This window comes from Botryllus schlosseri, chromosome 7 (assembly GCF_051294905.1).
Source record: "Botryllus schlosseri isolate E-star chromosome 7, Bs_hap1, whole genome shotgun sequence".
NCBI lineage: Eukaryota > Metazoa > Chordata > Ascidiacea > Stolidobranchia > Styelidae > Botryllus > Botryllus schlosseri.
The window spans coordinates 7380768-7402442 of record NC_137242.1 but is presented as its reverse complement, the minus strand read 5'-3'; the positions used below and the strand labels follow the sequence as shown (position 1 = coordinate 7402442).

General features: G+C 40.8%; 1 protein-coding gene across 3 annotated transcripts; it reads left to right on the top strand.

Annotated features, from left to right (window-relative positions):
- Window positions 1–396: 396 nt before the first annotated feature.
- Window positions 397–20245, top strand: LOC145443847 (venom phosphodiesterase 2-like). Of its 3 annotated transcripts, XM_080321802.1 has the most exons (20): window positions 398–3577; window positions 4018–4924; window positions 4993–5053; window positions 5175–5291; window positions 6281–6341; window positions 6763–6851; window positions 6960–7036; window positions 7097–7216; window positions 11452–11624; window positions 11762–11943; window positions 12148–12344; window positions 13495–13598; window positions 13660–13729; window positions 13790–13880; window positions 14748–15067; window positions 15139–15232; window positions 15398–15466; window positions 15884–16010; window positions 18997–19177; window positions 19844–20245. In XM_080321802.1, exons 2-20 carry the CDS (start codon window positions 4850–4852, stop codon window positions 20180–20182), a joined length of 2547 nt encoding a protein of 848 aa, XP_080177928.1. In that variant the 5' UTR covers window positions 398–3577; window positions 4018–4849; the 3' UTR covers window positions 20183–20245. The 3 variants fall into 3 exon arrangements, with proteins under 3 accessions (XP_080177929.1, XP_080177928.1, XP_080177927.1); XM_080321801.1 differs by having other exon boundaries at window positions 398–4924; XM_080321803.1 differs by lacking the exon at window positions 5175–5291 and having other exon boundaries at window positions 397–4924.
- Window positions 20246–21675: the final 1430 nt, after the last annotated feature.

Sequence of the window (21675 nt, the reverse complement as noted above, 5' to 3'; positions counted from 1 at the left end):
GAATAGTCCTTGTTGTTGTTGTTGTTGTTGTTGTTGTTGTTTGTGGTATTGGTGGTGTTTGTTGACTACTATGGTCATTGGTCAATGGTCATTTACACCAGGAGATATTCCTTATTTTTGATTCCGTATCTACCGACTTGTAACACGGATCACTTCCAGACTTTTTGTAATACACCGCTAATGCGGATCAGCTGGCGATGAGGAGCCTAGATAAACCTTCAACACTTGGGTAGGAATTCTAGAGTCGACTTCGGATTAGTCCTTGTAATACTAAAGACTTCAGGAATCGTCCTTTTACAAAGCAATCGGTTATAATGGCAATATAATAGATTACCAGTGGTTCTTAACCTTGCCCGCAGCGCCCCCCCCCCCCCCCCCAAGAGGCGCTGGCGATTTTGAAGGGGGCGAAAACGCTCAGGGGGCGATATGGGGGGCGCTGGGCTCAGGGGGCGATAAGGGGGCGCTGAAGAAAAATGGCTTCGCCGTAGATGATATGGTAGTAGGGCATATCCTTAATGAATATTCAGAACAAATTACCATTCCACAAAACATGTCAAATCCCGACGGTACGCGACGATGTTCACTACATATGTTTTCATGAATGTAGTGGGTTATTATATCTCATATAAAATGAATTGCGCGTACTTTTAGATCGCCAATCTCCCATTATTTAAAACACTGCCGTCACACTTGCCATAAGGTTATTTTAAAAAAATGTTTCGCAAAATATATCCCCCAGCGCACAGCGTGTGAAAATCGAAGAAGGAGGCACTGTATATCACTTTTGATAGTGAGAGCCCCTTGTACTTAAAATAAGTTTTGAAACTTTGTGCACGAAATGAATAACTAAATATACTTGTATTTGAGAGCTAAAAAATTAAATCGTCAGAATATTTCATCATCGTATCGTAAAGGATGATACTATCTCGTGTTGTGGTTCACAACCTCACATGAACGTTATGTAATATGATTGCTCTGTTTGGAATACATTCGTGTTAAAATTAATAACTGGGTACAGTGCTAAATTCAATGTGAGCAGATATAAAGCGCGAAATATTTCCAATACGAAAGTCCCAAACAGACCGACTGAACTTTGACCTCTTACCAAGACCGAAACTGCTGCAACTTAAACCCCCAATCGGTAAGCTAGAAGGGTGCCCTAAACTATTTCGGTGAATGAACATAAATTAAACATCATGTTTTGATGACTCCCTCACGGAAGAATACGCATAATTATAGAAAATAGAAATAGGCATTTCGGCGTCGGCCATTACCACGCCACGATACACGAAGACATATGAAGTTCCGGTGAAAATGGGACTCCGAGAAGAGTGTTAAAAAGATCGCCAGCGAGAAAACCGAAGAGGATTACCCTTCTGTTGGGTGTAAACTTCGATGTATATAAGTCTAATTGTCCACAGATGCCCAAATCGCTTGTGCCGAATTATCATGTCGTCGCAATCTGCACCCCACAGGACAAATAACATCCATCAGAGAAAATTATTTGCCAGTGACAAAACACCAATTTTGAGTCGTGTGATTACTTTAATAGTTTAATTTAATACGTTTATGCGTTTCAATATATCTTTTGACTATATAGCAGACAAGAGGTAACAAAATAACATGTAACTATTTAATTGTACCAATGGGCACCCCCGAATATATTCTATCATTAATTACGTGACCTTCATTTTCCAATAAAACAGCTCACTCAGCGCTACTGGTAAATATGATTACGTGTGCGGAGAGGCAAAAAGCTTATAGGGACGTATATAAGCAATTACAACCTATTTCATTCATGCATTATAGAAAATTTCGGCTCCTAGGGCGACCAGACCACATAAACTTTGCTGATCATCGAAATCACGCGACGGGGTTCTTGGGGAGCGAAGCCCTCATGAGTTTATTTTTCACGCTATGGGAAAGACAGTCTTTTTAGGGGGGCTGACGAAGTGCTGTTACGGCCCCCCTCTCACCCATTGTCTACAGTCCTTACAATATGAGGTGGGGGGCGCTGGAGCATGATAATTTTTGAAAGGGGGCGCTGGAGGGGAAAAGGTTAAGAACCACTGGATTCGACGATTACGATTTCTTTCAAATATAAAATCGATTACCATTACTTGAATGAAAATGTTGTAATCATCATAGTGGATTAAGATTACAAATCGCGATTACCCCATGTCAGATCGACAAAGCATTGCCAGGCTGCGTGATGACGGTAGAGTAATTTTCTCTCTCGCTTGAGCCTTCGCAGTAGTAGGTAAAATATCAAGCATTTTGTATGTTCGGAAATAAAGATACATTGGTTAATAGGATTGATCAGTTGTTTTCCTTCCTTTCTAGGAAATAGTTTCTGGAATCAATTACCAACAAAAAAGTCACTTTGCAGCAAATTATCATCGGCAAGTCAATACTGATACTCACAAAACCGGCATCCAAGTTGAGTTATATCATGTGCAACGCTAACTGTCGCTTAAGTTCCAAGCGAATTATGTTTAAATCCGCCGCGTCCACTTGCAAGTCCTTGTAGTTATTAGGTGTTATTGCGTATATTCACGTCATGTAGGACTTATATGTTCACGTCATGTAGGGCCCATATTTGCTAATGACATATCACGACAGCTTTTGTTGGGGTGCCTAGCACAGGACTAGGTTACCATGACATCATTATGGAAGTGCGGCTTGATGTCAGATTGTTCTGAATCTCTTGCTAAAGTTACTAAATTTATCTCCAATACACTGGCAATTTATCGGTTATTAAAGACAAAGAAAAATTGGAGAAATGTATAAGTTGTATGACGGTTGCCATTGTTTTGGGCTACAAGCCGTATAGTCTCATGAGGTCATGAATATTCCGCGCTGTTTTAACTCATCTATCGCGGTCGAAATGACTTCGACTAATTTTCAAGGTTTTTTATTCTGGTTTCCAAAATATACCCCTATCCACTAAAAATTTAATGTTAACCGAGATATCGTTTACCGAAGGTGATCAAGGGTTGACATGCAATAGGGTTAGCTTTAGAAAATGGTTAGGGGTACCAGTAAAGTCAGGTTGGTGTGCTTTAGGGTTGGAACAGGGTTAGCCAGATTGCAGGTCACGTTTTTCTATACGCGGTCTATCCTAAGATGTCAGTAGCCTACTTACGCGTGATAATAGAATTTCAATTGATGTTGCTGATAATTTCAGTTTCACGCATGGTTGATAGCGACTACAACGTGGAGAGAGCATAAAGACTGCATTGAACATTTATTACTGATATTTTTGTCGATGCACATGACCTTAATAAGCGAATAGCGTCACTGTTGTGTGTGAATATAGCAAAACAAAACTGTAGCGATAACTACAGCGTTCTCTTAAAGGAGCATAATAAATAAACCTCGCCTTGATATGACAATTGTCCGATATTAACAATGATCAAGACGCCAACAGTATTACGGCGTAGTTTTCCCCGCCCGTAATGCTCAAATCTATACATAGCATTACATTATTTCTGTTCTCAACTTACGCTGCACTCCTTTAATATAATGTCGCGGAGAAGACTACGTTCAGGCGGTAACAGGATATCGCATGAAAATGGTATGTTTGTATTGTTTTCATCAATGACAAAATCTGAATCCTTTTGATTTTCAATTGATGCGGTCGATAAAATCGGAAAACTATTTTCGACTCGCGACTCTGTCGGCCAAGTTAAAGTCACTCCGGCTCTTACCCCTTACTCTGGCCGGAAGTGGCCCATTACGTATTTTGAGTTGAAGTCCGCTTGGTTAGGGGACAGGTTAGCTTGCGTTAGCCTGCGTTATAATGATGTTTACAATAATGTCAATATGGTAACGGTAGTAGATCAGGAAAACGATGATAAGTATTCACGCAGCTCATGCACCTTCTTGTTGTGTGTATTTTCATACTTTGGCATATTACTAATTCTAGTTTGTTACCGTGACCTCCTGCCGAGCTTAACACATTCATATAGGGTTGTCATATGCCCCCCAATAGGCAGATTTGTTCTCCTTTTTCAGGAAATCGCAATCTCCTCCGAGGACGCCTAAATGTCCTCCTTTATAGCTTTGAAAGCCGGGCTAATGGACAGGCATAACCAAAAAAAGGCCATAAATGATGCAAAATCTGCAATGCGGATGTTCGGGCGGATCTTTCGGGGTACGACTAGAAAAATTACCTTTTTTTAGTCAACACAGCATGATGTCTCGTAAAAATCAATCCTGAAATCGGAACTTTTTTCTGGAGTGGTAATCCGACTTTTGTAATTGATAAAAAGTGTCCTTCTTTCCATATCCCAAAATATGGTAACCCTAATTAATACCTATACACTATACAGCTATAAATCGCGAAGACCAAGAGACCGAACTCTAACCGCTGTAGCAAGCACTCCCGTCACCTAAACAAACAATAATAATAATCCCATCTATTCATTGCAAATTATTTTTACCAGTAAATAAATTGTGGAATATGCTTTTTCTTATGTTCAACCAAACTTTGGGATACAGGACTCTCAAACTATATGTTCCACAAATGTGAGTGAGTGGAAGACAATAAAGACATGATGGTTACTAAATGAGTTTTGCGATATATACTGCTTTTTCTTTCATTCCATTGTTTCTAAGAAGGTAATATACAATAGGAATTTTTTATTTTATTTGATGTTTAGTCCCCTGATTGCTTAAATCTGCCTTCTAGAAAATGGAAATTAATCCCCCGGGGGTCAATTTTCCCTAGGTTAAGAATCTCTGGTTTAGTCGGCAGTCGGTACATATGATAACTTATGCTATTTCTTACTGAAACGAGGAGTAATGTGGACAACCCTGTTCGGCAATTTGGACCGTTGACATTGACATGAAGGTAACCTGGAAGTACCTCAACAGAATGCGAATAGTCAAATCACATTATGTCAGGCTAACGGGGTACAGGGTAAGAATATTCGACGAAGTTATTCGTACTTATAGTCCTGATAACTTCTACCGCCTTCTTTTCTCCAGGTCAGCATATTTTGTATTGCAGCAGCCCTATTCGTTAGATTTTCAAGTCGCCAAGATAAAGGTATAGGATGCGTGATCAATAGGTCATTTTATGGCATATGTGTAATGAGATTGTGCTCCTGTTTCTCATTTTACGTGAAAATGAAAGCGAATTTCGAGTTTACTTGGGAAATCGTATTTAGGAGCTCACAAATACTATTGCAACGGAAAATGTGGGGTTGATCGCGAGATGTGTAGTTGCAAGTCGACCTGCAAAACGCTGAAAAACTGTTGCTTTGATTACAACGAAATTTGCGGAGGTATAGGCCTTACGTTTGCATCCTAGTGCTATTGATTTCATGATAGAACAGTTATATATGTTTGGTAACTGGAAACAAGATCTCCTAACTGTGTTTTATTTTAATCGCATTTTACGGATATAAGATGAAACGAGGGAAATATTGATTATAAGCATATGCTTTCACTGTTAACGCGGGCATTGCAACTGACAACTATCAATGCTACTGTAGATCCGATGCCGCAACGCCAATGGATTGTGAATTTGAGTCCATTCGAGGGGATTTGGAAGGGGGATTTTAACTTCAGTCGAATGAGCATCAACAAGTGCCATACATATATATATATATACACAGTCATGCAGCCGTTTTACCGACTGAATACAACTCTCATTAGTTTCATGACTGTATAGTTTTCAATAACATTCAAGAAAACCCAAAGAAGGTACATGCTACTAGGGTTACCATACGTTCTCTTTTAGGAAGATTTGTCCTCTTTTTTTACTTTTTTAAAAGTGTCATTGGAGGACGCCCAAAATCCTGTTTTTTGAGATTTTGTCCTATTTTTTGAGAATGTAGGTCAAATTTACGGCCAAATTCTACTGAGATACCGTAAATCAGCACTGAAGTAACGCTGCGGCAGGTATTTTGGGCTCTGCGCGAGAAATTTGACCTTTTTTTAGTCAACCAACCACGATGTGGGAAAAACTTACCATTTTTTCAGGATGTTCCACCGGTTTTGCAAGTCTGAAAATTCTGAAAAAGTGTCCTCTTTTCAGATTTCCAAAATATGGTAACCCTAACATATACGTGCAGACAGGCTGAAAATTCGGGAGAGGATCGAAGATTTTGTAATATGCTGTGATGGCACGTAGATCAAGAGTGGCGGGTGTTAGGAAATAGATCTTTCCCGATATTTAAATCTTATATAGCTCGTCACTTTAACTACACCAGGCATTTTGATCGTTTGGCAATGAAACTCTCTCATTCGCTTTCACATGTTGAATTTTCAGGAGGAAAATCCTGGATCGACGAAAAGTGTGTTACTCGAGGCGAAATGACTTGTCCCAATGGGTACGATATCTAAGCTCAAATACATGGTGCACTGCTAATCGCACCGTGTAAATTTAATCAAATATAGCTTTTGCAGAACACTTGTCATATTATCAGGGATATCAGGTCCAACGACAAGGGCCGCATTTAAAGCAAATCGTGTTTATTTTTCGCTCCTGTCAGTGATAGCAGTGGTATTGAAGAGGACATAAATAACATTTGAACAGCTGGTTGTACAATGTACAGCTCGCTATTAATATTACTGATTATTTCCCTTCTCACATTAAATCAGTCATCAGATGCGACTGCAGTCACATTTCTTAATTTATCCCACATAACTCACTATTAGATGCACTACCTTGTATTCCCGATACAAGTCCGACATAATAGCGACCCGTGAAATGTTACCAATAGTTATCTTATGACAACATTTGGAATACAGATATGAAAGAACAATATTGATGGTTTCGATTGATGGCTTTCACGACTCATATCTGGAACGAGGCCTGACGCCATATATTTCCAAGTTAGGTGAGTCTATATGTCTGACTCGTTGCTGTGCTATGTTATGTGTTTCTATAGGCTTACGTCGCTACGTGTATGATGAATTGCAATATCTTTTCCGTATTTATCTATCAGCTCATTGCGGAGTGGTATCTCAAATGACACCTCAGTACCCCACCAAAACGTTACCGAACCATTACACAATGGCGACCGTGAGTACCGTTTGTCCCGAGTGACGTTACAGAACTTTTATATCCCTTTTCATGGCAAAGGGACTTTATCCAGAAAGCCATGGGATCATTGGTAACATGATGTACGATCACGACAACAAAGATGAATTTCTGGTGAACAAACCGTCCGCCTTTGATCCGAAATGGTGGAAAGGGGAACCGGTGGGTAAAACGTTCTTGCTGGACAAACCTACCATGGTTTAGTGGATTTGCATTGATACTGAAATAGGTATTTGCAGGAATTCAACAGCTACTTACAGTGCAATCAAATGAGTCAGTGCCCGTCCACTAAACGTACCTTGATCGGTGGTCACTAATCAATCAATTTAAGTCCGTTTATACCAGTGGTTCTTAACCTTGCCTCCAGCGCCCCCAAGGGGCGCTGGCGAATTTGAAGGGGGCGGAAACGTTCAGGGGGCGATATGGGGGGAGCTGGGCTTGGGGCGCGAAATGGGGGGCGCTGACGAAAAATGGCTTCGCAGTAGATGATGTCGTAGTAGGACATGTCCTTAATGAGTATTCAGAGCAGTGTTGGGACATAAATTACTCATCATACTTTGACGACTCCCCCACGGAAGAATACGCATAATTAGAGAAAATAGAAATAGGCATTTCGGCGTCGGCCATTACCACGCCACGATGCACGAAGACATATGAAGTTCCGGTCAACATGGGACTCCGAGAAGTGCGTCAAAAAGATCGTCCGCGAGAAAACCTTAGCCGAAGAGGATTGCCCTTACTTCGATGTATGTAAGTCTAATTGTCCATAGATGCTTAAATCGCTCGTGCCGAATTATTTTGTCGTCTAAATCTGCACCCAAATAACATCCATCAGAGAAAAGTATTTGCCAGTGAAGAAATACCAATTTTGAATTGTGTGCTTACTTTAGTTTGATACGTTTATGCGTTTCAATATCTTTGACTATATAGCGGACAAGAGGTAACAAAATAACAACATGTAACGAATTATTTGTACCAATGGGCACGCCCGAAGATGTTCAACTATTAATTACGTGGTCTTCATTTTCCAATACAACAGCTCACTCAGCCCTACTGGTAAATCTGATTACGTAGGCTGAGAGGATAAAACGTTTTTAGCGACATATATATGCAATTACCACCTATTCATTCATGCATTATAGAAAATTTTGGTGCCTGGGGCGACCAGGCCACACAAACTTTGCTAACCATCGAAATCACGCGGCGGGGTTCTTGGGGGTGAAGCGCTCAGAAGTTTGGTTTATCACGCTATGAATGCGCAAGACAATCGTGTTGTTAGGGGGGCTGACGAAGTGCTGTTACGGCCCTCCCTCTTACCCATTGTCTTTATCACAGTCCTTATAATACGAGGAGAGGGCGCTGGAGCACGATAATTTTTGAAAGGGGGCGCTGGAGGAAAAAAGGTTAAGAACCACTGGTTTATACGGTTAAGACTTCTTGCAGTGACGTCACGAGGCGGATTAGGATTACCGAAGTACTGAAAATTCTATTGAGTTTACATGGACATTGGGCAAATGTTTGTCACATCTCAAGCGATACAGTAGGCTGGAATTGTGCTCGGGGTTTATGCAATAACTAGAAATACTCTTACGTGATTCCAGAATGACCAAGCACACCTTGTGCAATTTCCTGATGCTGAGTTGTGCATTTGTGCAAGTTATATTGTTGGCTATACCAACTTCATAATTCGTGACGCTGAACAAATAAGACCACGTACATACGATTGGAAAAGAAGTAGGCTATCATGCAGTGATATGCCTCTCCATTACACCCAGTTGAGATATACGTGCCGAGCTCGTGAAATAATTTATAAATGCTTGTAGAAGTGGTAGAGTCGGGATTCATTTTCAAGCACCGGTACTCCTCCAGCCGTTTCCAAGCAACTCTGCTGAACGGATTAAGCTCAAGACGGCTTGAAGCAGTTTGCCGTTTTCTCTCATTCGAAAGCGAGATAGTCGAATTGGCGAGTCAGCTTCCCAAACCCACTACGGTCATGTAATTGGGCCTAATGTTAAATCCCTCAATACGACTCCACAAGACCAAATATTTCAGCGTGTATTCTTCCGAAAATGGCACGGCATCGAGCATAACCAAATTTCAAATGGCTTTTGTCGTGACATTTCGATACGTTCACAACCTTGAAACAAAGTTAAAATGATTTATTTTACATAAGCACAAACGACAGAGTAGCTTGATGTTCCACGATACATCACACAGCGTGAGGCATCGCTATACCGTCATAGGTGGCAGTACAGAGCACGGATGCTACACTAACAGACATGCCATTCATGGGTTTTTCGACCCAGATCTGTTTTTTTAGCATCACCTGGGGGTCTGGGTTTTTATCCATGAAATCTGTTTTTTTTTCAACTTCATGTTCGTCAGGTCAGTTTTACGCCCGAAAATTAATTATTAGATTAGTAAGATCGTAATATCGTAAACTGCACGCGTACTGCAGTTCGTCATTGTCGATGAATTTTGCTGTTATTGTAACGACATAGTCTTGAGAGACTGATTCAATACTAAAATGAGAGGCCTCGGCGTGATGTGACGGAACTTAATTGAACAGTAACTTACAGGTCGAAGAAAGTCATGTTCGTTGGGCAATTCATTAGAAACACTGTCTTACAATTTGAAACGATTTAGGACTTCAATGCCAGTATCACTCCAACAAATTCGTAGTGTAGCGATGGATAACATGTAGTTTTATTTATGATATGCACATTAGGGCTGTTCAAAAATAACTTTTTTTCTTGAATCTTGCGGGTTACGTGATTAAATCGTTAGGTTGCCTTAAAAAACGACGCACATCAAATTTGAATTCATTCCAACCAATATTCGCGGATTTCGTAGAGTTTGAAAATTTCGAATTTGCCTATGAATGCAAAAAAAAAATTTTTTCAAATTTTTCTTCCAACCCCATAAAATTGTTGCGCTGTCTTCAAAAACGATGCAAAACAAATTTGACTCAATTCCAAGCCGTAGAAGCGGAGTTATTTGAGTTTTTCGATCACAATTCTGGGATTATCCCCCAATCAAGGATAATCCAATAATTATCATCAAAAAACTCAAATAACTCCGCTTCTACGGCTTGGAATTGAGTCAAATTTGTTTTGCATTATCTTTGAAGACAGCGCAACAATTTTATGGGGTTTGAAAAAAAATTTGAAAAATTTTTTTTTTGCATTTCTAGGCAAATTCGAAATTTTCAAACTCTACGAAATCCGCGAATATTGGTTGGAATGAATTCAAATTTGGTGTGCGTCGTTTTTTAAGGCAACCTAACGATTTAATCACGTAACCCGCAAGATTCAGGAAAAAAAGTTATTTTTGAACAGCCCTAATGCACATGGGCTGGGTAGACCAGGTGATGATTGTTATCTGATTCTATTTAGTTCCAACAAGGACACACCAGTCCCAGCAAGTTATTCAGTGGCTGCGTTGGTTATCACCACATTAGAATACTCTCTGAATTTCATGACTTGGCAGTTATTTTTTCGACTAAACATGCGTATGTGTCATTATCCCAGATAAAAGTGATTTTCCCCGGATGAATCAATTGAAAGTTACTTTCAATCTGGGTCACTGAAGATATACGAAAATCACCCTCAGAAATAGGGAATGGATGGCATTCTTAGGAACTTTCTGAGCGCAATGATATAAATAATATACTATTAACTATTAAAGCGGCGCACCAGTTGTTTCATAGCAATGCGTCGAGAGGAAAACAACATATTTTTGTTGGATTTTCCGTTTTAACCGAGCAAAATGTGTAATATGAGCTGTTGGAAATTCAATATTAAAGACTCCTAAGACTGTATGATCGTACGATGACTGTCAGGACCCAGTTTCACAGATATTTTACATAATTTTGAGTGAAATATAGGATCTGGGTTTTTCTGGGTTTATTTGGCCTCCATATCTGGGTTTTCTCGAAATAACCCAGTGGCATCTCTGTATACACTAACCAGCAAGCTGCGACCACAGTGACCATAACCAGTCGGCCGGTGCCATGAGCAACCAATTACGTTACCGAAGTCTTGCAAATATAGTCGATTAACATACCACCTGATGTCTAGCACTGGATCCTGTGATCCATGAAGTGAGGCGCGGGAAAACAGACTGCCGTAACCAATTGGCACATCTGCAATAATCAGCTCTATCGCAGTACTTTCTACAGCAACAGTCCTGAAAAGCTTTGCAATACCCATATATTCTCTAATGCAGTAAACATCAGCTATGCTTTCAAGGGGTTTGTCGTGACATTGTGTAGAGCTGTAGATAGAATTGCAGCGCTCAGGGTCATATACAGTTAGGATAAAATAGACAACCATATAACGTCATAGTCGGATGTTGGTTAAAAATGCCAAAAAAAATTGCTCTTTTATAATTTATAGATTTGGGTTACTGCGTCCAAAGCTGGAATGAAGACGGCGGCATACTTCTGGCCCGGCAGTGACGTAAACGTCACTAGATACCCTGACTACTGGATGAGATACAATGGAAGCGTTCCAGCGGAAGAAAGAGTGCATACCGTTTTGAACTGGTTAAAAATGGATGCGAAGAACAGGTTAAAATCACAGTTATTAATGGCTGTATGATGTCTGATTATTAATGTGAAAGTCATATATGTTCCTTTTATATCTACTTCTAGAATCTGAAATAAATAGACTAATTTCGTTCAAGCGGGTATTTCTTCCTTTGCAGGCCGAGACTAATCGTGATGTACTACATCGTAGTTGACTCTGCGGGACATTTAACGGGACCTATTGGCAGCACAGTAGATAGCTCACTAATTCAAGCCGACAAAATGGTGGGAATGATCATGAACGGACTATACAATCTCGGACTTCATAATTGCATCGATGTGGCAGTTGTCTCCGATCACGGTAATTGGTAGCGGGCCTTCTACTCTAACGTCTTCATTTGAAGTTGACAATAGTCCAAATGCTTCTCAAATTCAAATACTGGTGCCGCATCTCTAAATCAGCTATATTCTATATCCTATATCCTATAGTCATTTGCCTTCAGAATATTTTATGGTTTCATAAAACCTGCGGTAGGCCTAAGATAATTCGAATTCTCCGTAACAGGTATGGCTGACGTCAACTGCGCCGCCGAAAACATCAAATACTTGGAGGACTACGGTGTCAATGTATCGGAACTTTACTTGGATGTGGGAACGTACGTGAGAATCGGAAAAAGCCCTCAGGAATCCCTCAGAAGTACATTTGATATGTCCCAAATAAAAAAGAAGCTCGAATGTAAACAAGATGAAACTCACTGGGAAGTATGAGAGCTATTTATTAGAATTTTTTCTTGGTTTGACCTGTGGAAGGTGTAGCCATCAAAACATTCGTATTGCCTATTTATTTCGCACGGTGCGTTTCGACGAACTCTCAACAGGATGATTGACTTTGACGTCAGAAATTCTCCATCAGTAAAATGATATAAACGCAAGACCTCCACAAAGTAGATGGAATTGAGCTAATTTAGATGTCATTTGGAGCAGAATCATGCAGTTTGTTATTGGTTCTTGCCCACCTCTGAAATTAGGAGTCACGCTATCTGGATCTATAAGAAATAAACGTATCGTCGTAAATAGACGTCACAACTCCACCACAGACACGGCGTTAAAACGTATCATGATTGGCTCGTGACTTTTCTTATATTTTGAACGAACACCGAAGTCTCCACATATTTTCCCGATGAGCCGATGGATTCTTCTGATATCAAGTTGTGACATTTTCCAACTAGGACTATGGCAGATTAGTGGCATTAATTTGAAAAGTACTTCCAGTGCAGGGGGGTGTATTGCGTGTCAAGAACACACAATTTTCAGGATTTTTTTTACCAGGAAGTGAACTTCTATTATCTCATAAATTCATCCAACAGTCCTGCAGCACACCAAATTAATAGTTGTAAGAGGGTGACGTCACTGGACAAACCGTCATCAACCCGAGTTGTCAGATACCCATATCCCTACATTAGGGGGAGTTTGTGTAGTAGTGCCGATAAGCGCCTGCAACCCGGGCGGTCCTGGTTCGATTCCGCGTCAGAGGTTTATCCTGGCTCCTCTTCCTTCGCGTCCCTGTTCCTACAGCAGGGAAAAAAGCCCAGAAAAGGACCCAATGAAAGAACGCACTCGCAAGGAATGGAAAGAGCAAGAAAGAGCCGCAGAATAGAGATTAAAAGCGAAAAGGAACCGTGACTTTGGGCTCTACGTCGAGGTCAATGCCAGTTTAAGAGATCGCAATCACGGTCGTTCAACGTCCTCTTATCCGCTCATTACATCGCATTGTGTCTTATCGCATTGTACATTGTTTGCGTCTTGATCAAGTGAAAATATAATCTCACGATTATGGTCTGGATTTGATTGATAAGCAGAGATCAATCGCGCTCTGGTCACGTTCTTCGAACTCTTCTATATCTATGCTCAGGTTTTCCTGAAGAACGAATATTTGCCGAAGAGGTATCATTACGCCAACCACCCCTGCATCGAAAACATCCATTTACTGGTGGATATGGGTTGGTGGGCGACCGGGTAAGCCATGCTCGAGAAATCGAGTTCAACATGTCCTTAGCTCATCTGCTCTAAATCTTAGAAGTCCAACCATCGGAAGAGACTGTAACCTTGGCGATCACGGGTATGACAATCTCTACGACGAAATGATGGTAGACTACATGCACAAAGCTGTCTTGCTGATATTGCCAATTTCAGATTTTCTTTTCAAGGCTTTATTCGTCGGACACGGGCCTAGTTTCAAGCTCGGATACAACCGGAGTCAGCCTTTCGACAACGTAGAGCTGTATAACCTCTGTGCAGGTACGTGATCAGCAGATTGATTGGAATATATCCGGTCACTCTTATATTATGTAATGGACGCGTCCCTGTTTACATCTTTCGAAATTATTGATTGTTGAAACTGTGCGATTTTGACTCAGCGAACAAGGCAAAGTAATTCTAGGTTGATTTGACTAGTCAAAATATAACTTCTAATTAGTTTCAAGTCGAAGTTGCAATCTCCCAAGACATGTCAAAATTACTGTCTGTTTTGTGATATTCATGGTGTTTGTCGACTACTATGGTCATTTACATCAGGCCGATATTTCGTAATTTTTTTCCGCAACTGCCGACTTATAGCACGGCCCACTTATAGGCTTTTTGTGAGACACCGCTTACGCGGATGAGGTAGCAAGGAAGAGCCTGGATAAACCTCCAACACTTAGGTATAGGAATTCAAAATTACTGCGAGTGGTAGTAAAAATGAATAATGGTATTGCAAACATATTCCAAGACTGCTTTCTACTTTACAGAATATGATGTGTACGTTACGTATTTTCGCTTAAAAATGTCAAGTTGTAGTGCAAGTAGCATAAACATATAACCACGTGAAGAAGTACACTGTAAGTACGTAAAAGTTACTTGATTATACTTGGAAAAGATAGAATTACTTATTCGTTATTGACCACCTCTGAACTTTAAAACTATCTGTATACAGTGTATCTTACTCAAAACTCTAGGGTTACCAGCCCCTGTAGCTCTCAATTACGGAAAGACTCTGTCTCAGTGACGTATAGCCTATACCAGTGACCAGTCGCGCGTTCTAGTCCTACATACGGCTTGCACGTCATTACAGTATACCCAAATGCATACAACCGCAAGGCTGCAGTTCTACTTTTCCCCTTCCAGATATACTAAAAGTATCGAAAGCCGCTAACAACGGCACTGATGGAGCCTTGTACGATATTATGTACAGCCCACCGAAAAGGACAAAGGAAAGAGAAACATTTCGCACTTCATTGTGTGAGTTCTCCGAGTTACCAGCTGCATCAAGGAGTTCTGAGATGATGGAAGCTAATTTCCAAATGCTCTCCGGCACGCCAAGCCTGCTAAATCCAGCAGACGACTGTTGTGCCGTCATCGGAACCAACCTCCTGTCCATTTACGACAGAAGTTTGCGAATGTCACGGGTCATATCCTCTTCTTTGTTGTCCACACAGGATGTTGAGGTAACTCGATTTGCAGTTGCATATGACCTTTTGTGATTCATCATGTGTGATAGAGCAGTGTGTGAGTTTAGCATTCGACCGATTCACCTCAAGAGGAGACTGCCGACGAAGCAATGAGCAACGTCACTGATCATGGAATAATCTACACAGACTTGCTCGTTACAGGTGAAATTCATACCTATCGAGTCGGTTCGTGATAGGATTTCACACCTTGATCAAAACGTTTAAACGTCTACCATACCGAAGCTTGAAATGCTAAATTTGGTCAATGGAATCTTATTCTAGCTTCAGCGTCCTGGCCTAATTATGTGTTTATTTTCTGTGTGCCAGATAACCGGGCCGGCAAACGCGATGATGATGTATCACGAAGAGTTCCGGTATACCACGCATTTCATAAAAGTGAGTATACTATGCTCTATGTCCGTTAATAAGATTCGTATACGGGGAGTCATTAAGAAAACTATCGAGGCCTCTACAACTCCGCATATATGTGCGAACTTTTCAAATCCCTATACCTGTAGGTCTGTGCATGAAAACTTATTACCTTGCTCCATCCTGATAAATTGGGTAGTTCACTAAACTGTGAATTTAGTGGGAAAGCTATGACGTCACTTGACCAAGTACAGTAAACAGAATCAGTCAATAAACACCTCAAGAAACCCTGCCTCCAATCAGGACTGTCTAATGACAGTACATATATTTTTTATCATGACCATTACCAGGAATGCATTAATGACATATGCAGGGAACGACTAATACTCGCATTCTATGATTTCGGTTGGTTGGATATATGGCATCCGTGTTATTTTCGTTCAGTTTGGGTCTATATGCAACAAGAGATTAGAAAATGGGCGAAATCGTACAATGGGATTGCGATTCACGTTGGCCCAATTTTCGACTACAACTATGACGGACATGCCGACGATAGCAACGTCCTTCAGCGGTAAGACACTCATTTCGAGGCTCATTTCGATTGGGTGTTCAGACTTCAGAGTTGGTCGTTGCAGGGAAATAATAATAACTCCTACGATAGAAATGCTCAACCTAGCATTCGCAATGGTAGCGGGATTTTCAGATCCTGTCATCATAGTACCGATATGGTGTGGACACAGCGAGAGTGAGCGGCTCACTGCATTTGGGTTACGTCATACTTTCCATTTGGCCAAAGGTAACTTTACGGCCATTTTTGACCGACTTGCCGAGCGCACAATTCGATAAAACGGGTATCAATGTAAAGCTGCTGCTGTACTGAATACGAAAATATAAATTTTATTCTGTTCTTGGCCCTAGAACCCCTGAAATCAGCCTAGAAATTTATTGTTATTGAGTTTTGTCATTGTGACGCAACAGGACTGTCTAGCTCTTTCTTCTCAGCTTCACTCTCGTTTTTCTAGACAGAATAGTTGCGTCACCATGAGGGTTAGTTCGGATATCAATAATTTTCACTATCCGGATACTGGATATATCCGTATATTTAGAATTTATCTAACCGGTTAACCGAATAATAACTGCTAAATGAGACAATCGATTTCAACGAGGTTTGCATGAAAAAGGAATCGTAAAATCATTACACAGTGTTATTGTAGATCTACGTACACGCGCAGTACGAGTGAATACGAGAAAAATCACGCTAATTTAATGTTCCCTGCTTCTGCAACACCCTCCTTATAAGCACAATACATCAATTGTGGAATCCTGTAGACGGCACCGGAGTTTAATAACAACGAGTCCACAATCCGCATGCATGGAATGCTCTTTCTGCTTCCACAGAAATGGGCTGAATAGTAAGCAGCGCTTCGTAGGGAGTCTAAAGGTTGACAGGTCGTTTCCCAGAATCTTCAAAGACTTTATATTCCTTTTGGACCATTCTTCTGTCTAGGTTTACAGTACTGCAAGGACGAGTAGCTGATGCTGGAATTGATGCCGACATGATAGCTTGCTCAAATTACCCCTTGAGAAATTCACGTGATCAGGCGCGTAGCCAGCCGAAAAATTAGGGGCGGGTTGAAATAAAATGAAAGGGTTGCGATTTTTTTCGAATTAAGTATCTGCGCAAATCAATTACGCATGCACGGGCACGCACGCACATGTTTGCGAATATTCAATTTTATTCAGTCCCGCGATGTCACTATTTAATCACAATCGCTAATCAGCATACACTTAACGACATATTGTCTACAACTAGGGCTGGGCACAATGATTCGAGTACTCGAATCTGAATCGAGTATTTATTCCAATGATTCGAGTCGAGTAGCAAGAGACGATTTTTTCGAGTACTGAAATTATACGTTCCTCGCCACTGAAAGTTATTTTAACGACGAGAATTAGGGTTTTGATACCATTTTCCACTGTGGTAGCCTTGAAACCTTGATTGGCCGTGTCGCAGCATACGACACATGGTACAAAGCTACGAACGTTACTGGAAATAACACATTTCCGAAGTCCTGATCCGCCAACAACATTGTCAGAAAGTGAAATGAAATCGGTAGGGTCAAAATAATATCAAAGTATCATTGATGTGATGGATAACAGGCATTATATTCTTTGTGGTGGCATAAAGCTACATATTTGAACCTTGGCATTTGATATTACGTCGCAATGAGTGATACTCGAATACTCGACTCGACTCGAAGCAAAATACGTGATTCAGAATCGAATCACTAAAGTACTCGATTTTGCCCAGCCCTATCTACAACCCATCGCGAGATAAGAGCCTACGCATGCTAGGCCCGAGCAGACTTGGACAACTAGATAATTCTAGTTGTCTAATTTCACTAAATTAGAGCAAAATGCCAGTAATCTAATTCTAATCTAATTTGGAAAAGCTGAAAATTTTCTAGTTGTCCAAGTATATGGTTGGACAACTAGATAATTCTAGTTGTCTAATTTCACTAAACTAGAGCGAAATACCGGTAATCTAATTCTAATCTAATTTAGAAAAGCTGAAAATTTTCTAGTTGTCCAAGTCTGGGCCCGAGACGCCATAGTTAGGCCGGCGATGATATCTTTCGTACCAGGCTTATTGCAGATGCGATTGTGTAGGCCAGCGATATTATCGTGAGCACCAAGCTAAAGCAGATGCGATTGTGCACTGTGCAGACCAGCGATGGTATAGTGTGCACAGGCCTATTGCAGATGCGATTCTTCAAGCTAGCGGAACTAGGCTTGTTGGAAACGCCATAAATCAGGCCAGTGACGATAGCCGAGCGCGGAATCAATGACCAAATTTCGCGATCATCTCAGCGGGAGATCGCATGGCGTTATATTGTGCATGTGCATGTGCAGTTGTGCAGTGTGAGCAGATGAATCTCGCTAATTGTGAACACGCTTGTGGCTAATTGGCCGCGCGCAACACTGATAATACGACTCGTTGAAACTTCCTAAAAAGTGTAACACGCAATAGCAACGATACTCTTTTATCCGGTTAACCGGCAGAATTATATCCGGACATCAGATTTTAAAAAAAACTGCGGGTAATCGGTTAACCGTTATCCGGATAATCCAACCCTAGTCACGATGCCAAAACTCGATCACAATGCAAATTACTAGGCTGATTTTGGGGGGTTCCGGGACCATGAACAGAATAAAATTTATATTTTCGTATTCAGTACAGCAGCAGCTTTACATTGATACCCGTTTTATCGAATTTTGCGCTCGGCAAGCCCGTCAAAAATGGCCGTAAAGTTGCCTTTGGTCAAACGGAAAGTATGACGTAACCCAAATGCAATAAGCACTGAGCACTGAGCAGTTCACTCTCGCTGTGTCCACACCATATAGGACACTATGCTGTAAGTATCGAAACCCGCTTGAGTAAAGACCGACTCGTGAATCAGAGTCATGGATTTTAATACCCTGTGATAGCCGGAGCTGAGGTCTCACGTAAAGTGGCTTTCCTCTTACGTGAATTACGAAATCTACATTTGCAACAGGTCTGCTGCATACTCGGCTCCACCCGGCGAGACTCCGATGCCGACTCATTTTTATTTAATCATGGCAAGATGCAAGAATCCCTCGGTGCACTCGAGAGTGTCGGAGTGCATGAACGATGTCGATAATATTGAAGTTTTGAATTTTGTCATACCAAACTACAAAGACCTTCCTTGCCACAAGGTAATTCCATCACTATCCGATTGCGCATGGACTGTATACATTGTTTAATACCATCATTATACTACCGATGTTATCGACTGGAGTATTCAATATTATAAAGTATCTAATATAGGGATTTCATGTAAATTTCTTAACTTGTCAGCGAAGCACGATATGTAGCCTAGATTATATCAACGTAAAGAGAGCAGTGCACGAAGGCTGTATTGTATAGGCCTACGCACAATAATTTAGTCTGATGACGCGTTTACCAAAGTAATTTTCGTCCGCGAATGGAAAATCTGGACTATGACTATGACTGCTGCCGAAGGACAATGATTGCTTGTTTTGTGCTACGTCTAATCATTTACCCTCGCAGTCTTCTTCGTATGCTTTGATCTTCAGAAACTCGCTACCATCAATTCGGTGGCTGGCGACTATGCCTAGATTATTAGATTATGTCCGAAGTACAAATTGTACGTACCACAAAATATATTTATATAAGCCTAACTATATATTGAAAAAGTAATTCGGATTTTAGATTGCACACTTAACTTGTCAAAGTATTAATAATGTTCAAGATTGCAAATAGTTTACCACAAGCGCGTATCACATTCTGAGAATGTATGATATCGTTGTCATGAAAGACATAGCGTGTTGCAAGAGTTAGAATCTTTGCTATTCTTTCAGGCAACCGAAAAGCGAGAGGAGTGGATTCCAAGATCTTTGTTGCGTCACGTTGCCAGGATAAGAGACATTGAATTGTTGACGAATATCTCGTTTTTACAAAAGTGGATTGCAAGCGAATCGGACGACATTCACTTTGCTGCGGTCAGGGCGAAATTGTATTTACCCAGAGAGTCGTCGTCTTCGTGGTTGAGTGACTTTGTGAAGAGTTCGCGAACTATTCTAGCCGAGTCTAACCAGAGGCGATTTTCTATGTTACAATTTTTCATCGTCGTAATTACTACCGGAGTGACGGTTTTAGCAATAATTTTCAAACTATATAAACTTGATGAATGGAACTGACGCCGCACGCTTGTTCGGTGAGATTAAAGTGTTTTAATGGAGAATAAAGATCAAGTCCCGGTACCGTTTCTAGCGTGACTTTTCAGTTTTGTAATTCCGATTCAGAAATTTACCTGTAGGAGGAGATAGCCTACAGATATATTACGATCTGAGTATCGAAGGGTCCTGTGGGTTAACTGTCTTTGAAGCTCGGAAAATCAAAGATCTATTGTTGAACTAGAACTCGGGTTGCATTGAAAACAAAAATATATTTAAAACAAACATGTTTAAGACAAGGCCCTTGTTTAAAACATTTCTAAAGCCATGGCATCACAATTGATTATTCGTGACGAAAGGCATTGACAATTGAAAATACAGGGTAAATATAGCTGCAACCAGAGCCGAAACAGCATTTTGTCAGCCCCCCTAAAACGTTGGTCTCGGCCCCTCATAGGGTGATAAACCGAACTTCTAGAGGTTTCGCCCCCTCCCCCAAGACCCCACCTCGAGGTATGCTTTTCACCGCTACTTTGTGACCGGTATTTGTTGAAGCCATTAGCGAGCCGGTTCGCCGGTAGCGCACGATTTCAAATTGGTATTTCTTCACTGGCAGATAATTTTTCTCTGTGGGATGGAATTTGTCTTGATGGGTTCAGATTGCCAAGACAGGAATATTTGACGCCAGCCATTTAGGCGCCTATGGAGAATTAAACATATATGTATATTGTATATATATCGATGTTTTCGACCAGCATAACGGCGGTCCTTTTCGGCCAAGGTTTTCTCGATGCCGGTCGTCTGGCACACTTCTCGGAGTCGCATGTTACATATGGCCTAAAACTTCATATGTCTTGGAGCGTCGTGTCGCGGTAATGGCCGACGCCGAAATGCCTATTTCTATAAATCATGCGTATTTCTGGGGGTGGGTACCCCAAAATCAAGATATTCGGAAACATCAAAGCGCGCTCAGCGCGAAATAAATTTTAATAGAATTTCCTAAATTTTCACAAAAACTCTATAATTTATGTTCATTCACGAAACAATTTTTGACCCCCTTCGATCTCGCCCCCCCCCCCCAATTGGGGGTTCGGAGTGCGGCAGTTACGGTCCTGCTTCCAACCCGTGTCATATAGGGACCATAAATATTTTAAACCAGGACTACATCGTCATGCAGCATTTTACCGTCGAGGGTATCATCATCAAAACATTCATTCCGTACCAATGATCTATATTCTATATATACATACTCTAGCTGTTGAGCCCACTATTCGAGGGTTCCAACCATTCCGTATCGCATACATGAGCTATATCGGGTGTAAATAATCCGTAGGCTCATACTTCATGTTTTATGAAAGGATTTACACAAATATGGCATAATTATACAAGTTGAAGAAAAAAATTGTTTCATTTAAAAAGGCCAATTGTTTAAAACACTGTTTAAAACATGTTTTAAAGTTTTTTAAAACAATCATTTGTATTAAATGCAAGTATAACTATAGCAGAATTGTTTGAAA